Source organism: Arvicanthis niloticus, chromosome 17, assembly GCF_011762505.2.
Source record: "Arvicanthis niloticus isolate mArvNil1 chromosome 17, mArvNil1.pat.X, whole genome shotgun sequence".
Taxonomy (NCBI): Eukaryota; Metazoa; Chordata; class Mammalia; order Rodentia; family Muridae; genus Arvicanthis; species Arvicanthis niloticus.
Genome location: NC_047674.1, coordinates 44,662,884 through 44,683,372, shown reverse-complemented (window position 1 = coordinate 44,683,372; position 20,489 = coordinate 44,662,884). Strand labels below are relative to the sequence as shown.

Below are 20,489 nucleotides of genomic sequence, written 5' to 3'. Positions count from 1 at the left end.
TGTCCTTCCACAATGAATGTCTCTGGAGAGGTCCTTTTCAGGCTTCTACACTAACAAACACTGTATTTGTATAGTGGTGAATAGTTAATCTGCACTGAACTCTCGACTAGTGACTGAGCTTCTAGCCGCCTGCCAGAATTCATGGATTCTCAAATGAAAGACAGTTGGGCACTTCCAAACCTCCCTGTGGCTACCACACGCTCCCCTCTACTATTCCTTAACACTTTCTAAATTCCACCATGAGAGGGGCATAGGATGGACCACACCATGACTGGGAAGCAGAAGGATCAGACTTAAGGGCCAACTGACATAAGAGTCTGGGAAGCAGCCCCAGAGGCCAGTTCCCAGCTTGGGTCTGGGGCAGCAAAGATAAAATATAGATTTAGAAAGTGTTAACTAAGGAATACCAGAAGAGAATGTGTGTTAGCCAGGGGGAGGTTTGGAAGTGCCCAGCCTTTGAGCTAGTCAAGGCACATATCAAAAACTAAGCTGATGTGTGTGTCTTTCATTGGAGAATCCAGAGAACTCTGGCTGGTAGCTGGAAGTGTGATCACCTGCCAGGAGCTCAGTGTGGATAAGTATTCACCACTACATAGTTCTCTCTACAGAGGTCTCCTATATAAACATAGTTCTATAATCCAACAACTCGTGTGTGTGTGTGTGTGTGTGTGTGTGTGTGTGTGTGTGTGTGTGTGTGTATGAGAGAGAGAGAGAGAGAGAGAGAGAGAGAGAGAGAGAGAGAGAGAGATATGAATGTGTTCATATGGGGGTGTATGCACATGCACTTATGCATATGGATGCCAAATATATACATAGGATGTCTTTTTGGATCATTCTCCATCTCATTCATTTATTCATTTATTCACTCATTCACTCATTTGAGATACAGTCTGTCACTGAGCCTGGAGCACATCAGTTCATCTAGGCCGGCTGACCAATGGACTTCAGGGATGTCTGTCTCTACCCTCCGCATATGACCCTCCTAGATCATATGTGGGTCAGGGGATCTAAACTTATGTCCTCATGCTTGCAGGGCAGGCACTTTGCCCACTGAGGCATTCCTAAGCCCTCCCGCTCTCTTTTGCTTTTGTTTTCTGTGGTGCTTGTGAGTAAACCTCGCATATATAGAGGCAAGTGCTGTACCACTGGGCTACACTGCCAGTCCCTGCTACTCCCATTTTCTTTTCTCAGTGAAGGTTGGCAGTGACTGGACCCAGTTCTCCTTTCTACCACCATTTCTGACTCCATTATCCCAAATGATCATTTTTATCTATTAGGGTCTGTCTGTGTATCAGTATCTGAGAAACTGTTCATCCTTAAAGTCTACAGAAGTGATGAGTCTGCAGGATTAACATCCAAAGAAAAAGAGGGAACAACTTGAACAAATGAATCTTTAAGATATACTGGGGCAAAGCTCCATTTCTTCCTCTCATCTTCATCCTTTCAGGGAGTCTGTCTCTAACCACCCTGGTGCTGATGGAGGGGCTCAGTTGGTTGTTTGACTGGCAGGGCCACAGGGATGGACAAACAATAACTCCTTATTAAGCTGCTCTCTGAGACTCTGATTTGTCTGTTGCAGGCACTGAGAACCAGAGTCAGCAACCTCCCCACAGTGAAGAAGTTTCTTCAGCCTGGCAGCCAGAGGAAGCCTTTTGATGATGCAAAATGTGTAGAATCAGCGAAGAAGATTTTCAGTTAATTCAGGCAGCTATGGATACATCGTACCTACAAAGCCAGCCTTCTAGAGCTTTGCAACACTGAAGTGTTTTGACTAAATGTTTACCCTGCTTATTGGGAGGCTAACATGTTTTCTAAGGCTGCTGTGTTAATTCATATACACACGACTGATGAGGAATAACTGGGATGCTATCTAGTTGTAGTTAAAATTTCAATCATGGTCACTTCCTTGAATATTTTCTTAATGTTCAGTAAAACAAAACAAGCTTCTTAGACTCTGGAGTGTTCAAAGATTGTCATGAAATAGCCGTCATATCCTTGTCAAACAGAGTTAAGGAGAAACCCTCATCTCAAACTCTGGCTGATGCAAAAATAATTGTTCCTTATGGAGAGTGCCCTTTCTGATCAAATGCACACAGACATGTGATCACTCAAACTGTGAGGAACTGTTCTTCAACTTATTAATTATTTTTTTATTCAATTACTCAAACAATACATTTATGTTCAATATAGAGCAATCATTCTTCCTGTGGCTGCATGAAGAATGGATATAGCAGGGACAGTCATTGACCCAGCCCCAGAATCTCAGCATTTCTCTAATAAAATTAACAAAAACTCAGATATTCCTAATACAAAACTGGGCATTCTGTGAGTCCTATTCTTAAGGCTTCTATAACAATGTAACACAAATGTTACATCTTAAAATAATATAAACTTATTTTCCCTCAGTCCTGGGGGAGGGGTATGTCTAACATCTAAGTCTGAGATCCGCCAGGTTCTCTCTGAGGCTTTGAGAAAGAATCCTTCTTAGCTTGATGGCCAGTAATGCTGAAATAACTTGGTTTGTTGGTATAGTACTCAAATCTTTACATCTGTAGAGATAGTTTTTCCAGAAGACATTATCAGGAGTTACAGGTAGAGATGGAACATTCTCAAGGACAGAATTTATCCTAAAATCTTACAGAATGGCTAATTCCAGGTGCATACCTAGAGAGACTCTGCTAGATTCTGAATGTAAGAAATGGTAGTTACTCTTTTTTTTCTGTGACAGAAACATGTGAGAAAGTTTTCTTGTCTTACATAATATTTAATTTCAGTTGGGGTTTCTACTCTGCCTTTGATCATTCAGTTCCAGATAAAAGATACACAACTTTTATATTTGTAAAAAGCCTAGACCTGGGCAGATATTGTCCCTCTAAGCTATGTGTTTATACCTCTCTATCAATAACCCAGAGTTATGATTTGCCATTTTCTTCATGGGCTGTTCTTACTCTGACTGGCGAATCCACATGGCCAGGTTTATTATCCTTACCTCATGGTGTCTTCCTCCCTCTCTTTCTTCTCCTTTTTCCTCATGGTCTTCTGCCTCCAAACTGAAGCCCAGGAACCAAAACTTTACCTACCTTTTGCTCAGCTATAGGCTGTAGGCAACTTTACAATCAGGGATAACTTGGGAGGTAAGGTTACATACAGTCACTTCGGTCTATGTGAGTATTCTCTCATCTTTGGGGGCAATCAGGTTTTGGGGACCAGTATTTAGCATTACAATACATAGCAAAAGACCATACCTCAACAGTTTCTTATAGAATGAAGGTTTCATTTTGGCTTACACTTTGAGGGTACAGTCTATAGCAACTTTCCAGAAGCCAACACATTCAGTTGTAACCCATAGTAATTCACTATTCATTATAATGGAGCCCTGGGATAAAATTAAGTGTTTGTCAGTGACATTTTGGTGTGACTCATGCAACAGTTAAAGCACCTCCAGTGGTGAGAAAGATTCCATTGAGTCCCTGCCTTCAATTGCCCAAGAAGCAACAGAAGATAGCACCAAGGAGATAAGGAATCGCTCTCTAGCTGCTGGATGCATAGGCCACACCCCCCTTTCCCCATGTCCCCAAAAGTGAGACTGCTTGTTAAATTGATTGGTCATTTTTTAATAATGTTTTTATGAATTCTTTGAGAATTTCATGTTTTTTAACATATTCTTCCCATCCTCCCCTACCAACCTACTTCCCTACCAACAACCTGATCTTTTGTTCAGTCTCTCTCCCTCTCCCTCTCCCTCTCCCTCTCCCTCTCCCTCTCCCTCTCCCTCTCCCTCTCCCTCTCCCTCTCCCTCTCCCTCTCCCTCTCCCTCTCCCTCTCCCTCTCCCTCTCCCTCTCCCTCTCCCTCTCCCTCTCCCTCTCCCTCTCCCTCTCCCTCTCCCTCTCCCTCTCCCTCCCCCTCCCCCTCCCCCTCCCCCTCCCCCTCCCCCTCCCCCTCCCCCTCCCCCTCCCTCTTCCCCCCTCTCTCTTTCTCTCTGTGTCCTTCCCCCAAAGAGTCCAATTTGTGTTAAATACTCTTGGGTATGGGGTCTAGATAGTGGCTGACCTACCAGGAGTCACATCTTTTCCACCCTAGGTGGGTGAATCTCTAAGTTTGTGGCCACAGTATTCTACAAAATGAGTTCCAGACCACCTAGCACTGCATAGTGAGACACTCCTGTGTGGGGGTAGAAAGTAGCTAAGTAACTAAAATAATAATAATAATAATAATAATAATAATAATAATAATAATAATAATAAAACAAATGGAAAAGGTTTATTTTTTGAAAGTAATAATAACAGGGTAATGTGAAATCACGTGCTTGTAGAACAATTTCTACAGGCACGTGACTCCACATCACCCTGTCAGTTACCACACAAGATTTTATGAGGGCAGTGCCATCACTGTAAGTATTTCCCAGGTGAGGAAACTAAGGCACAGAGAAGGCAAGCAATGTCCAAACCACACACAGCCAAGAATTCAAAATCAGGTCTCACTGGTGGCACCTATGTGATCCCACCCCTGAGAACTGAGGTATCCGGTTAAACAAGGTGAACGAGCAGTGTGAGTGGTGGGCTTGAGATCTCCATGGTGGGTTCTTCTTCCGAGTCTCCCCACATCTTGTGACCACAGTGCACCATCACCTGTGACCCATTCTCTTCTGCCCTTTGAGGATCGCACAGGAAGTCCCATGTACTACTATGTAGGAAGAAGTCATACCATATACCTCGGCCTCCCTTGTACCAAGGCTTAGTAGCTGTGTCAAACCAGGTGCATTCCTCAAATGCTCTGTGGTCCAGTTTCTCCATTTTTACAAAAGGACACTAGAAATGTCTGGCTCACATTGTTACTTCCATGATGGATTGGAGTACCAGGATAGTGCCTGGAACGTACTGAGCGTTCAGGAAACATTAGTTGTTCTAGGCACAGAAAGACAAATCCCATGTGCTCTCTTGTGTGTGGAAGCTAAAAACTTACCAAAGCCTGGAAATGATGTGAAGAGGGAGAAGTTAGGGGCTACATAGTGTACAGGATTGATGTACAGGAGGGACAATGTGTAGTGTCCCACAGAATAGTGGAATAGCTGTGGTGGTCACCTACGCTACGTTCTTCAGTAGCTAGTGTACAGGATTTAGGGTGGCCCCAGTGGAAAAAGTAAAATGAGGAAGTGGCTATGCCAATTACCCTAATCTGCTTATTAAATATTAAATATTAAATATTAAATATGAGATACTGAAATGCCACACTCTACCCCATAAATATGTGTAATTACTGTGTGTCAATTAAAATTAAAAGCACATTTTAAGACAAATATTAATTATGCAGTAATAATATTCTTTGTTACTTGGTGTTTTCAGTACACCAAGAAGCCAACCGATGTGGGGTAAACCTGTCATCTGGACATTCTATGAAGCATATTTAAGCCCCTTCCACTCAACTAGTGTTTGTTGAGCAGTATCTTTGAAGCAATTTTAGAAAGGTTGTAGACCCAGGCTTGTCTGCAGTACAACAGGGCAGGGAGAAGCAGATGGGGAAGAGCCCCAAGAGGACAGGCATCTGTGGGACACTGGATCTAAGGACGGATGTCCAGGGGAGGCAGGGTCCCAGCTGGGATCTTGGGAAAAGCAGGAACAAGCACAGTAAGCGACTGTTCCAGGCAGATGAGTGAACATGTGCAAAGTCTTCCTGGAGTTAGCGATCAAGGCATGTTTGTAAATAAAGTGAAATGAAATGCAAAGGGTGGAGGGAGGACTGGGAGAGCTCAGTGAAGAACCTGAGCCCTGTTTCCAGTACTCATGTTGGACTGGGCAGCTCACAACCGCCTGTGACTCTAACACCAGGGCATCTGATGACCTCCTTTGAACTCCAAGACGAAGTTCACTCATGTGTACAAACTCACACAGGGACACACATGATAAACAAATAATGACACACCTTAAAACCTGGAACACATGTACTCTGTGCAAAGAGTGTCTCTTCAGAAATATCACCTGCACTCACATCAGCCTGTAAGGGGAGTCTGTGGTTCTTGCCCCAAGGTCAATGAAGGGTTAAGTGAGCCAGCCTTACAGGTAGACTTAATGTTTCCCAGCTATGGTAGTGGAACATAATCAGGAAGACAGAGACTTGAATCAGGAGCTGACTGCAATGAAGCTATGGGTTCACAAGAGTACCCACACTCAAGAAGGACAATGGCTGGAAGCAGGTGGATGAATTTGAGATTCAGCCCTGAGAGTCCATGGCCTGGAGGTGGGCAAGGCTGGGAAGTTACAAGCCGGGCTCCCTACTGGTCTCTCTCTTGGATCTCTTAGAGATGTGGGAAGTCTTGATGCTTTTCCCTTAGTCAGAGCCCTGGGGCAGTAGTGTGTGTGTGTGTGTGTGTGTGTGTGTGTGTGTGTGTGTGTGCATGCCAGACAAACATTCTGCCATTGAGCTAGGTACCTAGCCAAACTCCCAGCATGCTACTGTGCCTGGTGGAGCAGGTTCTTTTTTTAACCATAATATTGAAAACTTTTTTTTCTTAAACGTAAAGCACAATTTTTACATGTTTCAATTTGTTAATCCTGTTCTTTAATGAATTGCTACGTGCTCATTTGCTTTGCCTCACTTTTTACATGGAAATTAGGCCCTTGTTATTTTTTACTTTTGACAATTCTAAACACTTACGACTGGAATAAGTTTAAGTTAAATTGCAACCTGTAAGACAATGAAATTCCTGGAGTGGACCCCAGGGAGTGTTAATGAGTTCTATGTCACTTTGTACATTAGGGGTTTTGTTTGTATTGTTGGAGGTGAGGTGTGTTTTCATAGACAAATTCTATTCTCAGCACATCAGCATCCTGACAGAATGTACCCAGTGTTCAAATAAAATTCATCTCAATCTAAGCCTTCTCATTCATTTCTGTGTCTTTTCTAAGAATTCAGTCATTCATTTTGGCTTTAAGATGTTCATTATTAGAGAAAAGGATGTCAAGGGAGTGTTGTTTACACCAGATCTCCAGAATTCTTAGGAGCATCTCCCAGTCTCACCCCCGATAAGATCACTACTCCATTTGAAGAGGAGTTATAACTTGTAATGTCCAAGGCAGTTTAGAGACCAGATTCCTAAACTGGAGATCCCTGCCTACTTTCTACTGTCTGCTATGGTCTCTGGGAAACCTGTCTCTTGAAAACTCAGTTTCTCATCCCTATTTGGGGGGAGGAGTATTAATGGCTAGTTTGCCCTCCAGGACACTAGACTCACAATTTCAGTTCTTCACACTGTGCTCCTTGTTAACATGAAAAGGGGAGGAGAGCTCTATCTGCTGGCCTGGGAGGCAGGAGTACTTACTCTGCTTGTAAGTGCCAGCAGGATGTTAACCTTTGAGCCATGAGGAATTGAGGAAGGAAGAAAGCAAACCTATTAAGAAACCAAATAACAAACCCATGAAAACTTCTTTAGTGTGCTTTCAATGATCCCCTTTTAAAAAGGAAAGATAAATCCCCCGTGATTCCAGCAATGCCAGGCCATTCTGAAAAACAACCATGCTAGAAACGGCATGTGTTCTGCTTGATTCCTTGGCAACAGGAAAGGTTGACAGTGGCTTCTGTTCACACTGTGATTGACACTGAAACCAAGGTGAGTTGTGGGATTGATTGTAGAAACACTTGCTGTATCTTTAAGATGCCCCATTGATGGAGACTTTTAGAAGCTGCTGGAAGCTATGCTGCATCCTGAACTTTCACAAAAAGGCAGTGAAAGTGGGTGATCCTGCATGTGTGCTTGCGTTCATGTGTGCGTGGGTGTGCATGCGCGTGTGTGTGTGTGTGTGTGTGTGTGTGTGTGTATGTGTGTGTGTGTTGAGTTTTGATGTTTAACCTTTGATAGTGAGCAAGATGGTTCAGCAGGTGAGGTTGCTTGCCGCAAAACCTGATGACCTGAGGTCAATCCCCAGAACTATATGGTATGAGGAGAGGTGTTCTTTGACCCCAACACATGTGCCACAGCAGCACAAGTGTACACACACACACACACACACACACACACACACACACTCACAAAATGTAATAAAAACTCCTTGACTTTCACTTACTACATACAAGTTTATTCTAGGACCATACAGAAAGCAGAGGACTCCTTGGGTTTTCTGGATTCAGTCTTTTCAGTGTCTTATTTCAAACAGCAGTTGGCTCTTCTAGTTTATTGACAAGATTCTAGTAGTTTATTTCTTTACACATACAATGTTTTCATTACTAATATTCTAACATTGCTAACATACTACATTACTAACATTTATTCCTAACTTCAGGATGTTTCTCTGGTCATTGATAGAAAGGCAGTGTGAAGTTACCCAATATACTTACTAACTATATTTTTTATAACTGCAGCGTGAAGTTACCCAATACGCTGACTGAGTACTTCACCCTCTGTCACTGTTAATACTCAGCTACTATGGTGCTCATGTTTTTAAGAAACATGCCTCGTTCAAATTTGAAGATGTCCTTTGCAGTCCCAATGGACTGCTCATCCAGCGGCAGCTTCCTCTGGCTCCCAGGCTGGAGGAATCTGTTAATTGTAGGGATCTGACTGATTCTCACCTTGAAGTCCTACAAGGTAAAAGGCCACAGTCCATTAAAAGAGAGCATAGCAAAATAAACAGAAAGGGGCATGTTGTTACAATGAGAAAAAAATTGTAGAAATTTGTGTTCCCTGGAGATATGGCTCAGTGGTTAAGATAGCTACTCATTCTTCTAGAAGACCTGAATTCAGTGACCATCACCAGGTGACTCAAAATTCACCTGTAACTCCTGCTCAGGGGGATGTGACCCCCTGACCTGGCCTCTTGTATGGGTGTGTGTGTGGGTTGTGTATGAGTGTGCGTGTGTAAACATGTTTCTATGCATATGTGAGTACGTGTGTTTGAGTGTGGGAGTATGTGTGTGTGTGTGTGTGTGTGTGTGTGTGTAAGTGTGCACACTTTAAAAGAAACACATACTGAAATGTGAATTCTGTACTGTGAGAAAGGGGAAAGATAATGGTCTTAACATTGTATATTATTGCCAAGTGGTAATAGGTTGAATATTATTGACAATAGGAGTAACTATAACCATAAGCTATAACCGATTTATCTCATTTTAGGAATTACATCCTAACATCTTAAATGTGTAAAAGCCCGTACCTGTGATGATGCTGTTGATGTACGAGCTATAAAAGCAAACATCAGAGCATCACGGTGAGGGCCACAGTAAGGTGAGTTCTCATTTTCTTAGGCTGCTTAGGCTTATTTCTTAAACTTGTTCTCTTAGTGTTTTTCATGTTGTTATGTGAAGAACAGCTTTAGGGGGCTGTGTAAATATATACAGTGGAAGCTTTCTCATTTATGTAGCTATCACTCAGGTATTAAATGCTTCTGGCTTTCACTACTTAAAATAACCTCAGTTATCAGTATATTATCAGGAATTTTTCCAGAAATATAAAATGGGCATCATTGAAAAAAAAAACTGAAACAAACAAATAGCAATTCTAAATACTAATTCTAATACTGTAAAATAAACTGGAAAAAATTGTGGCTTCAGAATTGTAACAAATCTCAAATGTTTTGAGTTTAGTTTTGCAATGATAAAGTTGAGAGTTGTAAACCAGATTAAAGTTTGAGTCTCAGTCCAACTCACAATGGAGAAGTTTCCTAACTCCCTGAGTCCTACCTGTTTACTTTGAGGATGAGTTAATGAATGAGTGAGTGAGTGGTTCTTGGTGCAATGGAAGGTATATGATAAGCTTCAAAAGTGGGCACTGTTGTTGTTACATAAGGGCTATGTCCCGTGAACATGACCCTCCTGCCTCAGCGTATACAGTACTCCAAGTGCTGGTATGTACCACGGGATCAGCTTAAGAAAGAGCAACTACAGGTGTGCACCGCTGCATAATTTTTTTTTTTTTTTTTTTTTTTTTTTTTTTTTTTTTTGGTTTTTCGAGACAGGGTTTCTCTGTATAGCCTTGGCTGTCCTGGAAATCACTCTGTAGACCAGGCTGGTCTCGAACTCAGAAATCCACCTGCCTCTGCCTCCCAAGTGCTGGGATTAAAGGCGTGCGCCACCACCGCTGCATCATCTTAGGAAGCTGTACCTTCAGGTGCTCACTGCTGCATCAGTTTAGGAAACAGCTTTATTAAGCTTCTGCCACATCCCATGCAAAGGCAGGGAGATCCAATTCCAGCAAGAAGCTTCCCTCGGGTTCCTGAGAATGGTCAAGGTGGCCCTTAGATGTTTTCCCGTATTTTTAACTTAGTACATTACATGGAAGGTACCTGCCTGTGTGCCTGTTTTCTGGACTAGATGTGTTTACTAGTGGCATCTTTATATATTCTAGCACAGGTTGTGGCATAAAGATGAAAGTGACTTCCTAAATAATAAAGTACATCCGAGTGAAGAAATAAATCAAAAACATGCGTTCATTCTCTCTGAAGTCCCAGGAGCTGTTAGATGCATTACCTGTAACAGAGGGAAGCCGGAGAGAACACCGGCTTCACATTCTTCAGCCATTAAGATGACTTCAAGGAGCTGTACATCAGCCCAGCTCAGCCGATTGCCCACAAGAAAATCTTGCCCGTGGTCTCTTAGGGCCTGCATGGTGGTTGTGATGGAGGAAGCAGAACATGAGGGCCACTCTCAGGATGTAAATTAAACTGGTGTTCAGAAGAAAATCTTTAAGAAGTTAGACCTTAGTTGCTAATCTGTTCTTTGCCTCCAGCTAGTATCATGAGCTTATGTCCTATCTTGTGTGTCTTGTTCTTTCTCCTTAGTTTAAACCATCCAGTCAGCACAGGAAATCCTTGCACCCACCCTGTGAGTTCTGCAGCATCCTAGTCTGGGGACTCTTCTTGACTTGTAGTGATATTGTCCTCACCCCATCTATGGGCTATTACCTTAGGTGTGTCGTCTTTAGAAGGCTCTCTGTGTACAAGGAGAGTGTCCTCAGAGGGACACAAATCCACTTTTTCGCTAAGTTTTTTCTAACACAGCTGTAAATTATGTGTCATGTGGGTTTAAAATTATTGAATGCAAAAATAAAAAATGGAATAGGCTAGAATTCTATATATTCTGGCCCCCAAATTTGTTCTCTATTACAGACTTGGATGTGTGAGCAATATCTGTAGAGCTGTACAGGCGAGTGTTGACTATTATTCATCAGGTATACGCCATTGGTCGGGTTCTTCTAAGTTATGGTTTCTCATTTATAAGTGGAACAATATCAGTACCCATTTCTTGGAATTAATGAGTTGGCATAGTGCATATGGCCCTATCCTTTGCCCTAAGTAGAAATGATTCTCATTATTATTGATGTTGTTAGAAGTATTATATTGATTCTGTTACTACTTTCAGCCATAACAGAAGCTTCTGTGCTTCATGGTAGTATGGGGGAAATTGAGATAGCAGTGTTCTAGGATATAGCATTGCCTGAGTGAAGCCCTGGGCTTTATCCCCATCACTGCCATAAGACCACACACACACACACACACACACACACACACACACACACACACACAGGAGCTGGGAAAATACTGGTGTTAAACATCTGTGCTATTGGTACTTTTTTTTGTTGGTTTTTCTTTAGAGACAGGGTTTCTCTGTGTAGCCTTGGCTGTCCTGGAACTCACTCTGTAGACCAGGCTGGCCTCAAACTCAGAAATCCACCTACCTCTGCCTCCCAAGTGCTGGGATTAAAGGCATGTGCCGCCACTGCCCGGCAATACTATTTTTAAAACTAGAAAACAAAATACCTTAAATTAGATGCTAACTAAAGATGAATACCTTTAAAAGAAATTTGTGTGGAGACAGTGTGCAGTATATAGTATTTATAGTTTGATATCTTTTGAACCAAAAAGACTAAATACTTACTAAACATTATTAAGAGAAAAGTATAGATTCAGATGGTAGGGCACCTGCAATTCATGATAAGCGCACAGTAACAAATACATGCTCGTGACTAATACGTGTAAATGTATGTACTAATCTTTCAATTCTAAGATAACAAACCAGTATTCAGGTAAGTTTGGGAAATGCATCTGGCTTTTTATTCAAAGTATGAGTCATATTTCATTATCCTTCCCTGACACCTGTACTTGTGATAATGAATGTACCTGGGTCCTACTAAACTTATACGCTTCCTGAAGCTCTGGTGATACCTGGAGCATTTGAGAGCTACTGTTCATCCTGCTACCCAATGATGGCAGGTCCCAGGTTTAGAAGGTACTATTTGACTTCAAACTTAAATAAGGTAACTGACGGCACAGGACCACAAATAGTACTGGAGTTACACTTAAAATCCTTAGGAAGAAAATATAATCCAGGAGAGTTCAGTAGAGGCTGGAAAGATGCCTCAAAAGTTAAGAGTGCGTCCCCTTGAAGACCGGAGCTGGGATCTGTTGTAGAAAGTATTAATCCCAATCCAGGGTTTCTACCACACTTTGATGATTTAGTTTCTGAATAAAAGAAACACAGTGTTTATTACTCTCCATAAACTTTAAGAAGCACAAAGGCTGAGCAGATATCTGCCTACTATTTTATTAGAATCTAATTTCCTACAAATAATTTCATGTTATTTCTTCCTATGTTTCATCTGGCTGCTCTTAACTCCAATTGGCCAGGCCTCAGGGCCACATTTTCTTGACTCACCTAACCCATGGTGGCTTCTCCTCCACTCACCTTATTCTATGCCTTGTGGTTCTCCTCCAATGCCAACCTCAGGAATCCTAAAACCCACATGTCTATTCTACCCAGCTATTGTATTGACATCTTTATTTAGCAGTCAGAAATCACTTAACAGCAAGGTCACACAGTGTCACTTGGGTCTATGCCAGCAACTTGGTCTTAAGGAACCAATATTAGCATTAGAATACAAGCAGTATCAGGACAACCCACTACACCAACACCTTTAAGTCCAACTTTGACATGGGTAGAGAAGAATATCACTGAGGCTTGCTGGCTTCCAGCATGACTGTGAAAGGAAGGCATCTAGGTTCAGGGATGACCCCCTGCCTCAAAGGACTAAGTAGAGAATGACAGAGGAGGATGCCTGATGTCCTTGTCTGTGTGCATTCCCAGGTGTGCTCATCTGCTCACTCCTACACACATGGGCACATGTGCACACACACACACACACACACACACACACACACACACACGGAGAGAGATAGATACAAGAGAAGAAGAAGGAAAGGAAAAAGGAAGGAAGAACAGAAAGAGTAGGGAAGGAGGGAAGTAAGAGAGAAGAAACAAGAGAGTATGATAGGTAAGAAGGAAAAGGAGTGAAGAAAGGGAAAAAAGAAAGGGAGGAAGAAAAAGAAGAAAGGAGGGAAAGGAAGGAAAATAGAGAAAAAGAGAGGAAGAGATGGAGAAAATGAGGAAGGGAAGAGGAAACCTCAGAGAAAGGAAGCCAGCAGGTTTGTTTCATCCAAGTGAGGGAAGATGGTCAAGTTTCACAGAGCGTTTGCCATCTTCCATCCACCAAAGAGGTTCTGCTCTGTTTCGTTAGATTCTCTCTCTCTCTCTCTCTCTCTCTCTCTCTCTCTCTCTCTCTCTCTCTCTGATGTGAGCCACACAACAGCCAAAGGTCATTGCTCACCTTCTCATAAACAGGGAAGAATCTTGTCTTGGCTCGTTCGAGGATGTATTCAAGGTTCATCTCCTTCTCTTCAGGCAGAGAGAGTGGAAAGTACATGATCATGTCGCTCAGGTCCCTTAAGCCCTCTACATACATATCAATCCTAGAGAAAGGATGGACATTTAAAAGAATCACTCAAGACAGGGAAGAACATTGTATGGACCAGTGACACATTTTATTTACATAGTGCCTTAATCTCATCTGCCTGGTTATCAGTCCCCAGAGAATATTGTCTTATGAACTCCACTCAAGCGTTTATACCAGCAAGCAGTTCCTTGAGGATGTTAACAAAGCTCAACCTGAAATAGGTGGCAGTCCTCAGAAGGCTTAGCGTGGAGGATCCGGGGCTAAGAGGCAAAACCCTGCCCTCGCAGATTAAGAGTTATCTAACCACGGTTTGTGAGTAGTTACACTTATGTTCGTATAAGTTATGCAACCACACCATTAATAAAATGCAATATGCTCACACAGAGGCTTAAAGTAACAGTAAAGTAATGCATTGTGTAACTGTGGTGTTTATGGTATTTATCTGTTTAAATACAGCACAACTCAAGTCCATGTGGGAGAAGAGGTATCTAGGGTCCTCAGTCTAGTCCAAAACCTCTCTGCAAGGACCCAAGAGACTCAACTACTGAGAATGGCATTTTACAGAACACAGAGTTTGCTCTACGAGGTCCTCATTTTCTGCTACCCACAACTCTGTCAGAAAGAATGAAAAAAATGGACACCAAAGCCCAGTGAAGAAACTCCTGAGATTTCACATATGTCTCTATCCTGATCTAAAACAAATCTCTGATCTTTTTGAACGACAGGTCCTGAAGCTTCACCCTGAGATAGTACCTAGTGTCTCCAAATGGTCGTGAATTCTTGCTGCTTCTGCCTTATATACAGTAAGAAGAGATTTATCAAAGACTACTAAATTGGGGTTATTTATACTGAATGCTTAAGGGAAGATCACTCTAAAAATTGGCTTTGCATCAATTTTTTGGATATTCAGACATGTGTTTTTGAAATAAAATGATGTCATGGCAGATCCATTTGAAATACACCTCCTCTATCATTCATGGGATATTTTGTTCCCCAGCTGTGTTCATCAAATTCTACACAGGAATTTTCAGCTTAGAGCTGCTGCTTTAACTTCCAGGTAGGAGACAAGCCTGGAGTTTAGAGGTAGGGCCACCAATCATGCTCAAAAGATTGAGATTTTGTCTTGGAGGCTGAAGGGGGCAGCTGATATAAGCAGATACCTTGTGATGGTTTCTATAGTCTTGGCCCAGAGAGTGGCTCTATTTGGAGATCTGGCCTTGGATAGAGTAGGTGGGGCAATGTGGACATGGCCTTTAATACCCTTGTCCTAGCTGTCTAGAAGTCAGATTTCTTCTAACAGTCTTCAGATAAAGACCATACCTGCCTGGATGCTGCCATGTTCTCACCTTGATAATGGACTGATCCTCTGAACCTGTAAGCCAGCCCCAATTAAATGTTATCCTTATAAGAGTTCCATTGGTCATGGTGTCTGCTCACAGTAGTAGAACCCTAACTAAGACAGACCTGATATGCACTTTCCTATAATCACTTTCAGTCTTGTGTTTACAAGGTAAGGTAAGCCCCTCCCTGGAAATAAATGTATGAGTCAGAGTTCTTGTGACTTATTCTTGTCTACCATTCCCACCTGGTAGAGGCAAACCTGGCATCATGAGAAAAAAAGCTAACTCCCTCTTGTAATGAAAGCCAAAATGCAACTAGAAAAATAAACTAAAACTATAGTAACCTCCCAAATGAATTCTTGCTGAAGGTAAATGTTGTGAAATGGGGTCTACAATGATAGTTTTTCTCTTTAGCACTTGTTACAACAGAGTCTTCCTGTCTAGAATGAAAGTAGGCTTTGTATCAACCTATCAAGATCTATACTGGGAATGTGGCTTCTAATGATGCTAACTGTTGGTGTTCCGGTTGTGGCCAGTTTTTGTTTTGCTTTGTCTCTTGCTCTAAATACCAAAGTGTCTTTATACCAGGCTTGTTCTTCTGGGTTCCTTCCATACAAGCCATACTTGGCAGCTACATATCTTAAGATGGCTCTGGTCTGCACCAAATTCATTCCATCGATTTCCACCATGGGCACTTGCTCATACATCAGGGTTCCACCTTGAAATACACAAAAGTCAGCTAGGTTACTTATCAGCCTTCAGAGAAGTAACTATATTTCCTTTCATCCTAAAGGCCCTATAAAATAGGACCACATGGCTCATTTATCAATTTTAGAAATGAACAAGAAATATGTATGCATTTATCTACAAACCATATACAGTTATATACTATAAACAGTATACAGTGTGATACTTGACATTTTGAATCAATAGTTTTGGATATTTTGGGACATTTTGGATACATGTGGATACATGTAGATACATGTGGATACATGTGGATACAATGCATTCCTCCCGACCATCTTTCCCCTTCTTCTTCCTTAGTGTCTTTCCCTATAGCTATGCTGTTCATTCAGATACCATTTACCCTTTGAACTGTGATAGCACCCTCCAATGTAATTCTGAGTCCAGTTGGGATTCTTGCCTACCCCTCGTCCCTCTGGTTGCTTCCTGAAGTTCTACACCACTGCTTACATCTTTCTGTCTCTCACCATCGCTTGCCAGAGCACACATAACTAATGACCCTCACTCTGAATTCAAAGTCTCTCGTGAAGTTTGTTGGGTATACACCACTACAGGCAAGCTCTGCTCTGGGGACAGTTCTTTACTTTGGGCTTTACTTATTTCTTCAACTTTCCCAAGATGCTCTGTAGCAAAGCAAACCAACCAAGAAATCACAGGGAGATAAGGAATGCAGGATGGCTATGGTCATCTAATTAGAAAGAATTCTGTCTCGTTTCTGTGTGTCTCTCTGTTCTTCTTTCTGCCTTCCTCCCTCCCCCAACTCTCTCATAAAAGCAACAGTAAGGCTTACCCTACACTTTTCCATTTATAATCCGTCAACTTGGGTGTGTAGGGCTAGTATCCTATCCTCGTTCAGTATCTAACAGGGAGGCTGAACCACACAACTTGCCTTACAAGAAAGAATTCAGTATAAAATGTTAGCTGTGTGTGGTGACATACAAGTGTAATTCCAACATCCAGGTGAAGGTAGGAAGATTGGGGGTTCAAGGTCATGTTTAATTATACAATGAGTTTCTGTAGCCTAGATTATAAAACTTTTTCTCTCTCTCTCCAAAATACACACACACACACACACACACACACACACACACACACACACACACACACGGAAGTACATACATACATGAAGTGCCATGAAGCATCTGTGGAAAGTATCACCTCAAATTAGGGGGAAAGTTGGGGGTGGGCTCCTCCTATTTGCAAGATTCAGGTATTACCTTCCTTACACAGAACTAGGGTCCTGGTAGGTACTGTCCACATGACTTCCACTGCTCTCTTGGAATACTAGAGAGAGGAGCAGAAGGGGGCTTCCACAGTAACAAATGACCATCTCAGGTTGGTCTCAGGCAACACTGAGTGTGGACAGGGTTTTCTCTTACCTTGGATTAACTTCTCAAATTCTTCACGGGTTTCAAAAAGTTTCTCCTCAAACTAAAGAAAGAGACAAAGAAATAAGACCATGCTGCTTTTAGCAGGTTCATTGTTGCTGCTGTTGATGGCATGGGAAAGCTGAGTAGGATTCAAACACCTACTCTCCTGTTAGGCCAGGAGTTTATGGATACCAGGACATGGCTCCTTGCTGGGCATTTCTGAGTACCTGGACTGTTAAACTGAAGTGTGTGGTCTTCTTTCTGATTCCCAAAGACAAGTGTGACTTGAACTCTGAAATCCAACAACCAGATTACAGGTTCTGGGAATTATACTACCTTTTTTTTTTTTTTTTAAGATATTTTCTTTGTTTCCATTTCAAATGTTATCCCCTTCCCCAGTCTCCCACCCGGGAAACCCTCTGTCCCCTCCCCCCTCCCCTTGCTTCTATGAGGTTGTTCCTTGACATACCCACCCACTCCCACTTCCCTGGCCTTGAATCCCCCTACACTGGGGCATGGGGCCTTCACAAGTCCAACGACCTCTCCTCCCATGGATGACCAACAAGGCCATCTGTGCTACATATGTGGCTGGAATTATGGGTCCCTCCATGTGTACTCCTTGGTTGGTGTTTTAGTCCCTGGGAGCTCTGGGGGAGGGGTGTGGTTGGTTGGTATTACTGTTTTTTCTGTAGGGTTGCAAACCTGTTAAGTTCCTTCAGTCCTTTCCATACCTACCTCCTCCATTAGGGTTCCCATGCTCAGTCAGATGGTTGACTGAGAGCATCTGCATCTGTATTTTTTAGGCTCTGGCAGAATCTCTCAGGAGACAGCTATATCAGGCTCCTGTCAGCATGAACTTTTTGGCATCTGCAATAATGTCTGGGCTTGGTGATTGTATATAGGATGAATCCCCAGGTGGGGCAGTCTCTGGATGGCCTTTTCTTTAGTCTCTGCTCCACACTTTGTCTCTGTATACTCAAAATACTCCTATGAGTATTTTGTTCCCCCTTCTAAGAAGGACTGAAGCAAATGCATTGACCTGATGTTTGAGTTATGATGGATTTAAGCGAACCACACAACAAGCTGAGTTCCAGATAAATAGTGATTATTAATATGTCACAAATATTGAGGGAATGTGCTTATGCTAAAAAGAAGTGTTTTCTTTGAACTTCACATTGACATGGTGTCCGGGATTTTATCTTCTTCCCAAAAGGCCTTTGGATGTGTTCTGTGTTCAGTTAGACTCCTCCACCCTTGGCTACTATTCAATTTTCTCATTCATTGTGTCTTGAATTATGTTTACATTATATGTTTCAAGTGTTTCTCTCATGGGTTGCGGTTTTTCAGCAGAGAACCAATGCAGTAACTTCTTTTCCACTGTCCTCCTTTCAAATGAGTTCATCTTTCTATACTCTAGAGCAGTGTTTTACAATCTGTGGGTCACAACCGCTTTCACAATGGTGAAAAGACCATTGGGAAAACAACAGAGATTCACATCACAATTTATAACAGTAGCAAAATTAGTTATGAACGAGCCGAGCAACAAAATAAGTTTATGGTTGGGGTCACTAGTTGCCTTAGGAAAATTGAGAACCCCTGCTCTAGAGTCTTTAGCAGGTAATTTCTTACTCTTAAAGATACCGCTCCTGTCATCCCCATGCATAGTGGAAGGGTTGCCTTTAAGTTTGTCCATTTCTTTAGTGACTGCCTCCACTTTGTTTACAAATTTGTCTAGTGCTTTAAGTTGACCCGTGTTCCCTTGCCAAGCTGGACATTTCTTTTTAAAACTCCAATTTGTTTTCCTTCCATTGCCAAATCTCACGTTTCTTCATCTTTATGCTCTTTGTCACTGTTGATCTGAGTTAATGCATGCCACCACCTTGATATATGTTCCTTGTACCATTATTTTTAAATTCAGCCTTACTCATATGTTCAGGGCATGCCTCAAATACAGCCCTGTTCACTGCCAGAACGTAACTTCAAAGGCCTCTCCTCTCCTTCTGGATCTCAGTGTAAGACCTGATACCCTGAAAGTGCTAGAGGAAAGAGGATGTTGGTGAGATTGCTCAGTAGTTGGGCACATGGGGTCAGACTTGGTGAATTGAATCCAATCCCCATATCCCACACATCAGGAAAGAACCAACTCCCAAGAGTTATTCTCAGACATCCACATGACACTATGGTATATACACTTCTGCACATGTGCACATGTACACACAAAGTTTTAAAAGGACATCTTCATTTCTGGATAACAAGAACTGTGCTTCTTCTGTTAAGGCAGAGACAGAATATAACAGTTTCCACACAAGTACATGGTATTTTTATAATATATTCTGTGGCTGGCCATAAGTTTAAAGACAGCTCCCTAGCCATTCACCTTTGGAAATATGACAGTATGTTTTAACTTACAGGCACAAGTAGGGTTTTCTGAATAAGCCTTCAGTGGCATTTAGAAATAAGACCTCAATCAACAAATGGGATCTCATAAGCAACTAAAGAGGTAGCCCACAGAATGGGAGGCCACCTTTTCTATGTATTCATCTGGCCAAGGAATAGTGTCTAGGTTATATGAGAGCAAAACAAAAACAAAACAAAAAAATTTAAAAAATAAAGATAATCTATTGAAATGAGTAGACAGTTCTGAAAAGATAAAAGAGAAATAACTAATAAACAATTTTTTAAAAAAAATGGTCAGCATCCTTAGCTACAAGGGAAATGCAAGTTAACACTCCTTTAAGGGTCTATCTCATCCCAGTCTGAATGACCCTCATCAGAAATACAAAGGACAACCAATGCTGCCACAAATGTGTTCAAAGCAGATCTCTCACTCTCTGTTGGTGGGGGTGTAATCTAGAGCCGCCACTTTGGAATCAAAACCCTAGAAATAGAACCAATAGCCATATGACCCAGCTATACTAGTCCTGGGCATGAATACAAAGGGATTTATATCCTACTCCACAGACACTTCCATGTGCATCCATGTGTTTGTTTCTTACCGTAGATTAAGAAGGGAGTAACAGGTCTCTTCACAGTAGCTAAGAAGTCAAACCAACCTAATACCTAAGATAAATGGATAAGAAAGAGGAGGTGCACACACACAATTGACTCTTACTTGGCTGTAAAGAAAAATGAGATTGTGAAACTTCTAAGTGGTTGGGAGCTGTTTGCCTGCCTGTTTGAAGCAGAGGGAGCAGCAGAGCTAGAGAGCAAGAGAGGGAGGGGGGGTTTTCTGGGGAAGAGGGAGAGGGAGAGGGGGAGGGGGAGGGGAGGGAAGGTGAGAGGGAGAGAGGGGGAGGGGGAGAGGGGGAGAGGGGGAGAGG

The 20,489-nt window shown here is 42.2% G+C and overlaps 2 protein-coding genes across 12 annotated transcripts in view; one reads left to right on the top strand and one right to left on the bottom strand.

Moving 5' to 3' along the window:
* The window catches only part of LOC117722371 (glutathione S-transferase A3), a 31,798-nt gene extending 29,846 nt beyond the window's left edge, over window positions 1–1,952 (top strand). For both annotated transcript variants that reach the window (XM_034521452.2, XM_076915211.1), the window contains one exon: window positions 1,580–1,952. In XM_034521452.2, the coding sequence (XP_034377343.1) occupies window positions 1,580–1,699 (120 nt within the window). In that variant the 3' untranslated portion in view covers window positions 1,700–1,952. The remainder of the gene's footprint in view (window positions 1–1,579) is intronic.
* Window positions 1,953–8,048: 6,096 nt separating this feature from the next.
* Window positions 8,049–20,489, bottom strand: part of LOC117722373 (glutathione S-transferase-like) — a 41,848-nt gene continuing 29,407 nt past the window's right edge. For 4 of the 10 annotated variants that reach the window (XM_076915205.1, XM_076915203.1, XM_076915202.1 and 1 more), the window contains 7 exons: window positions 20,166–20,229; window positions 17,397–17,461; window positions 17,179–17,230; window positions 15,641–15,773; window positions 13,590–13,731; window positions 10,457–10,588; window positions 8,049–8,572 (listed from right to left, as the gene is read on the bottom strand). In XM_076915205.1, the coding sequence (XP_076771320.1) occupies window positions 8,402–8,572; window positions 10,457–10,588; window positions 13,590–13,731; window positions 15,641–15,773; window positions 17,179–17,230; window positions 17,397–17,461; window positions 20,166–20,229 (759 nt within the window). In that variant the 3' untranslated portion in view covers window positions 8,049–8,401. Of the gene's footprint in view, window positions 8,573–10,456; window positions 10,589–13,589; window positions 13,732–15,640; window positions 15,774–17,178; window positions 17,231–17,396; window positions 17,462–17,904; window positions 19,688–20,165; window positions 20,230–20,489 lie in introns of those variants that run through there. The other 6 variants (XM_076915208.1, XM_076915207.1, XM_034521457.2 and 3 more) reach the window with 4 other exon arrangements.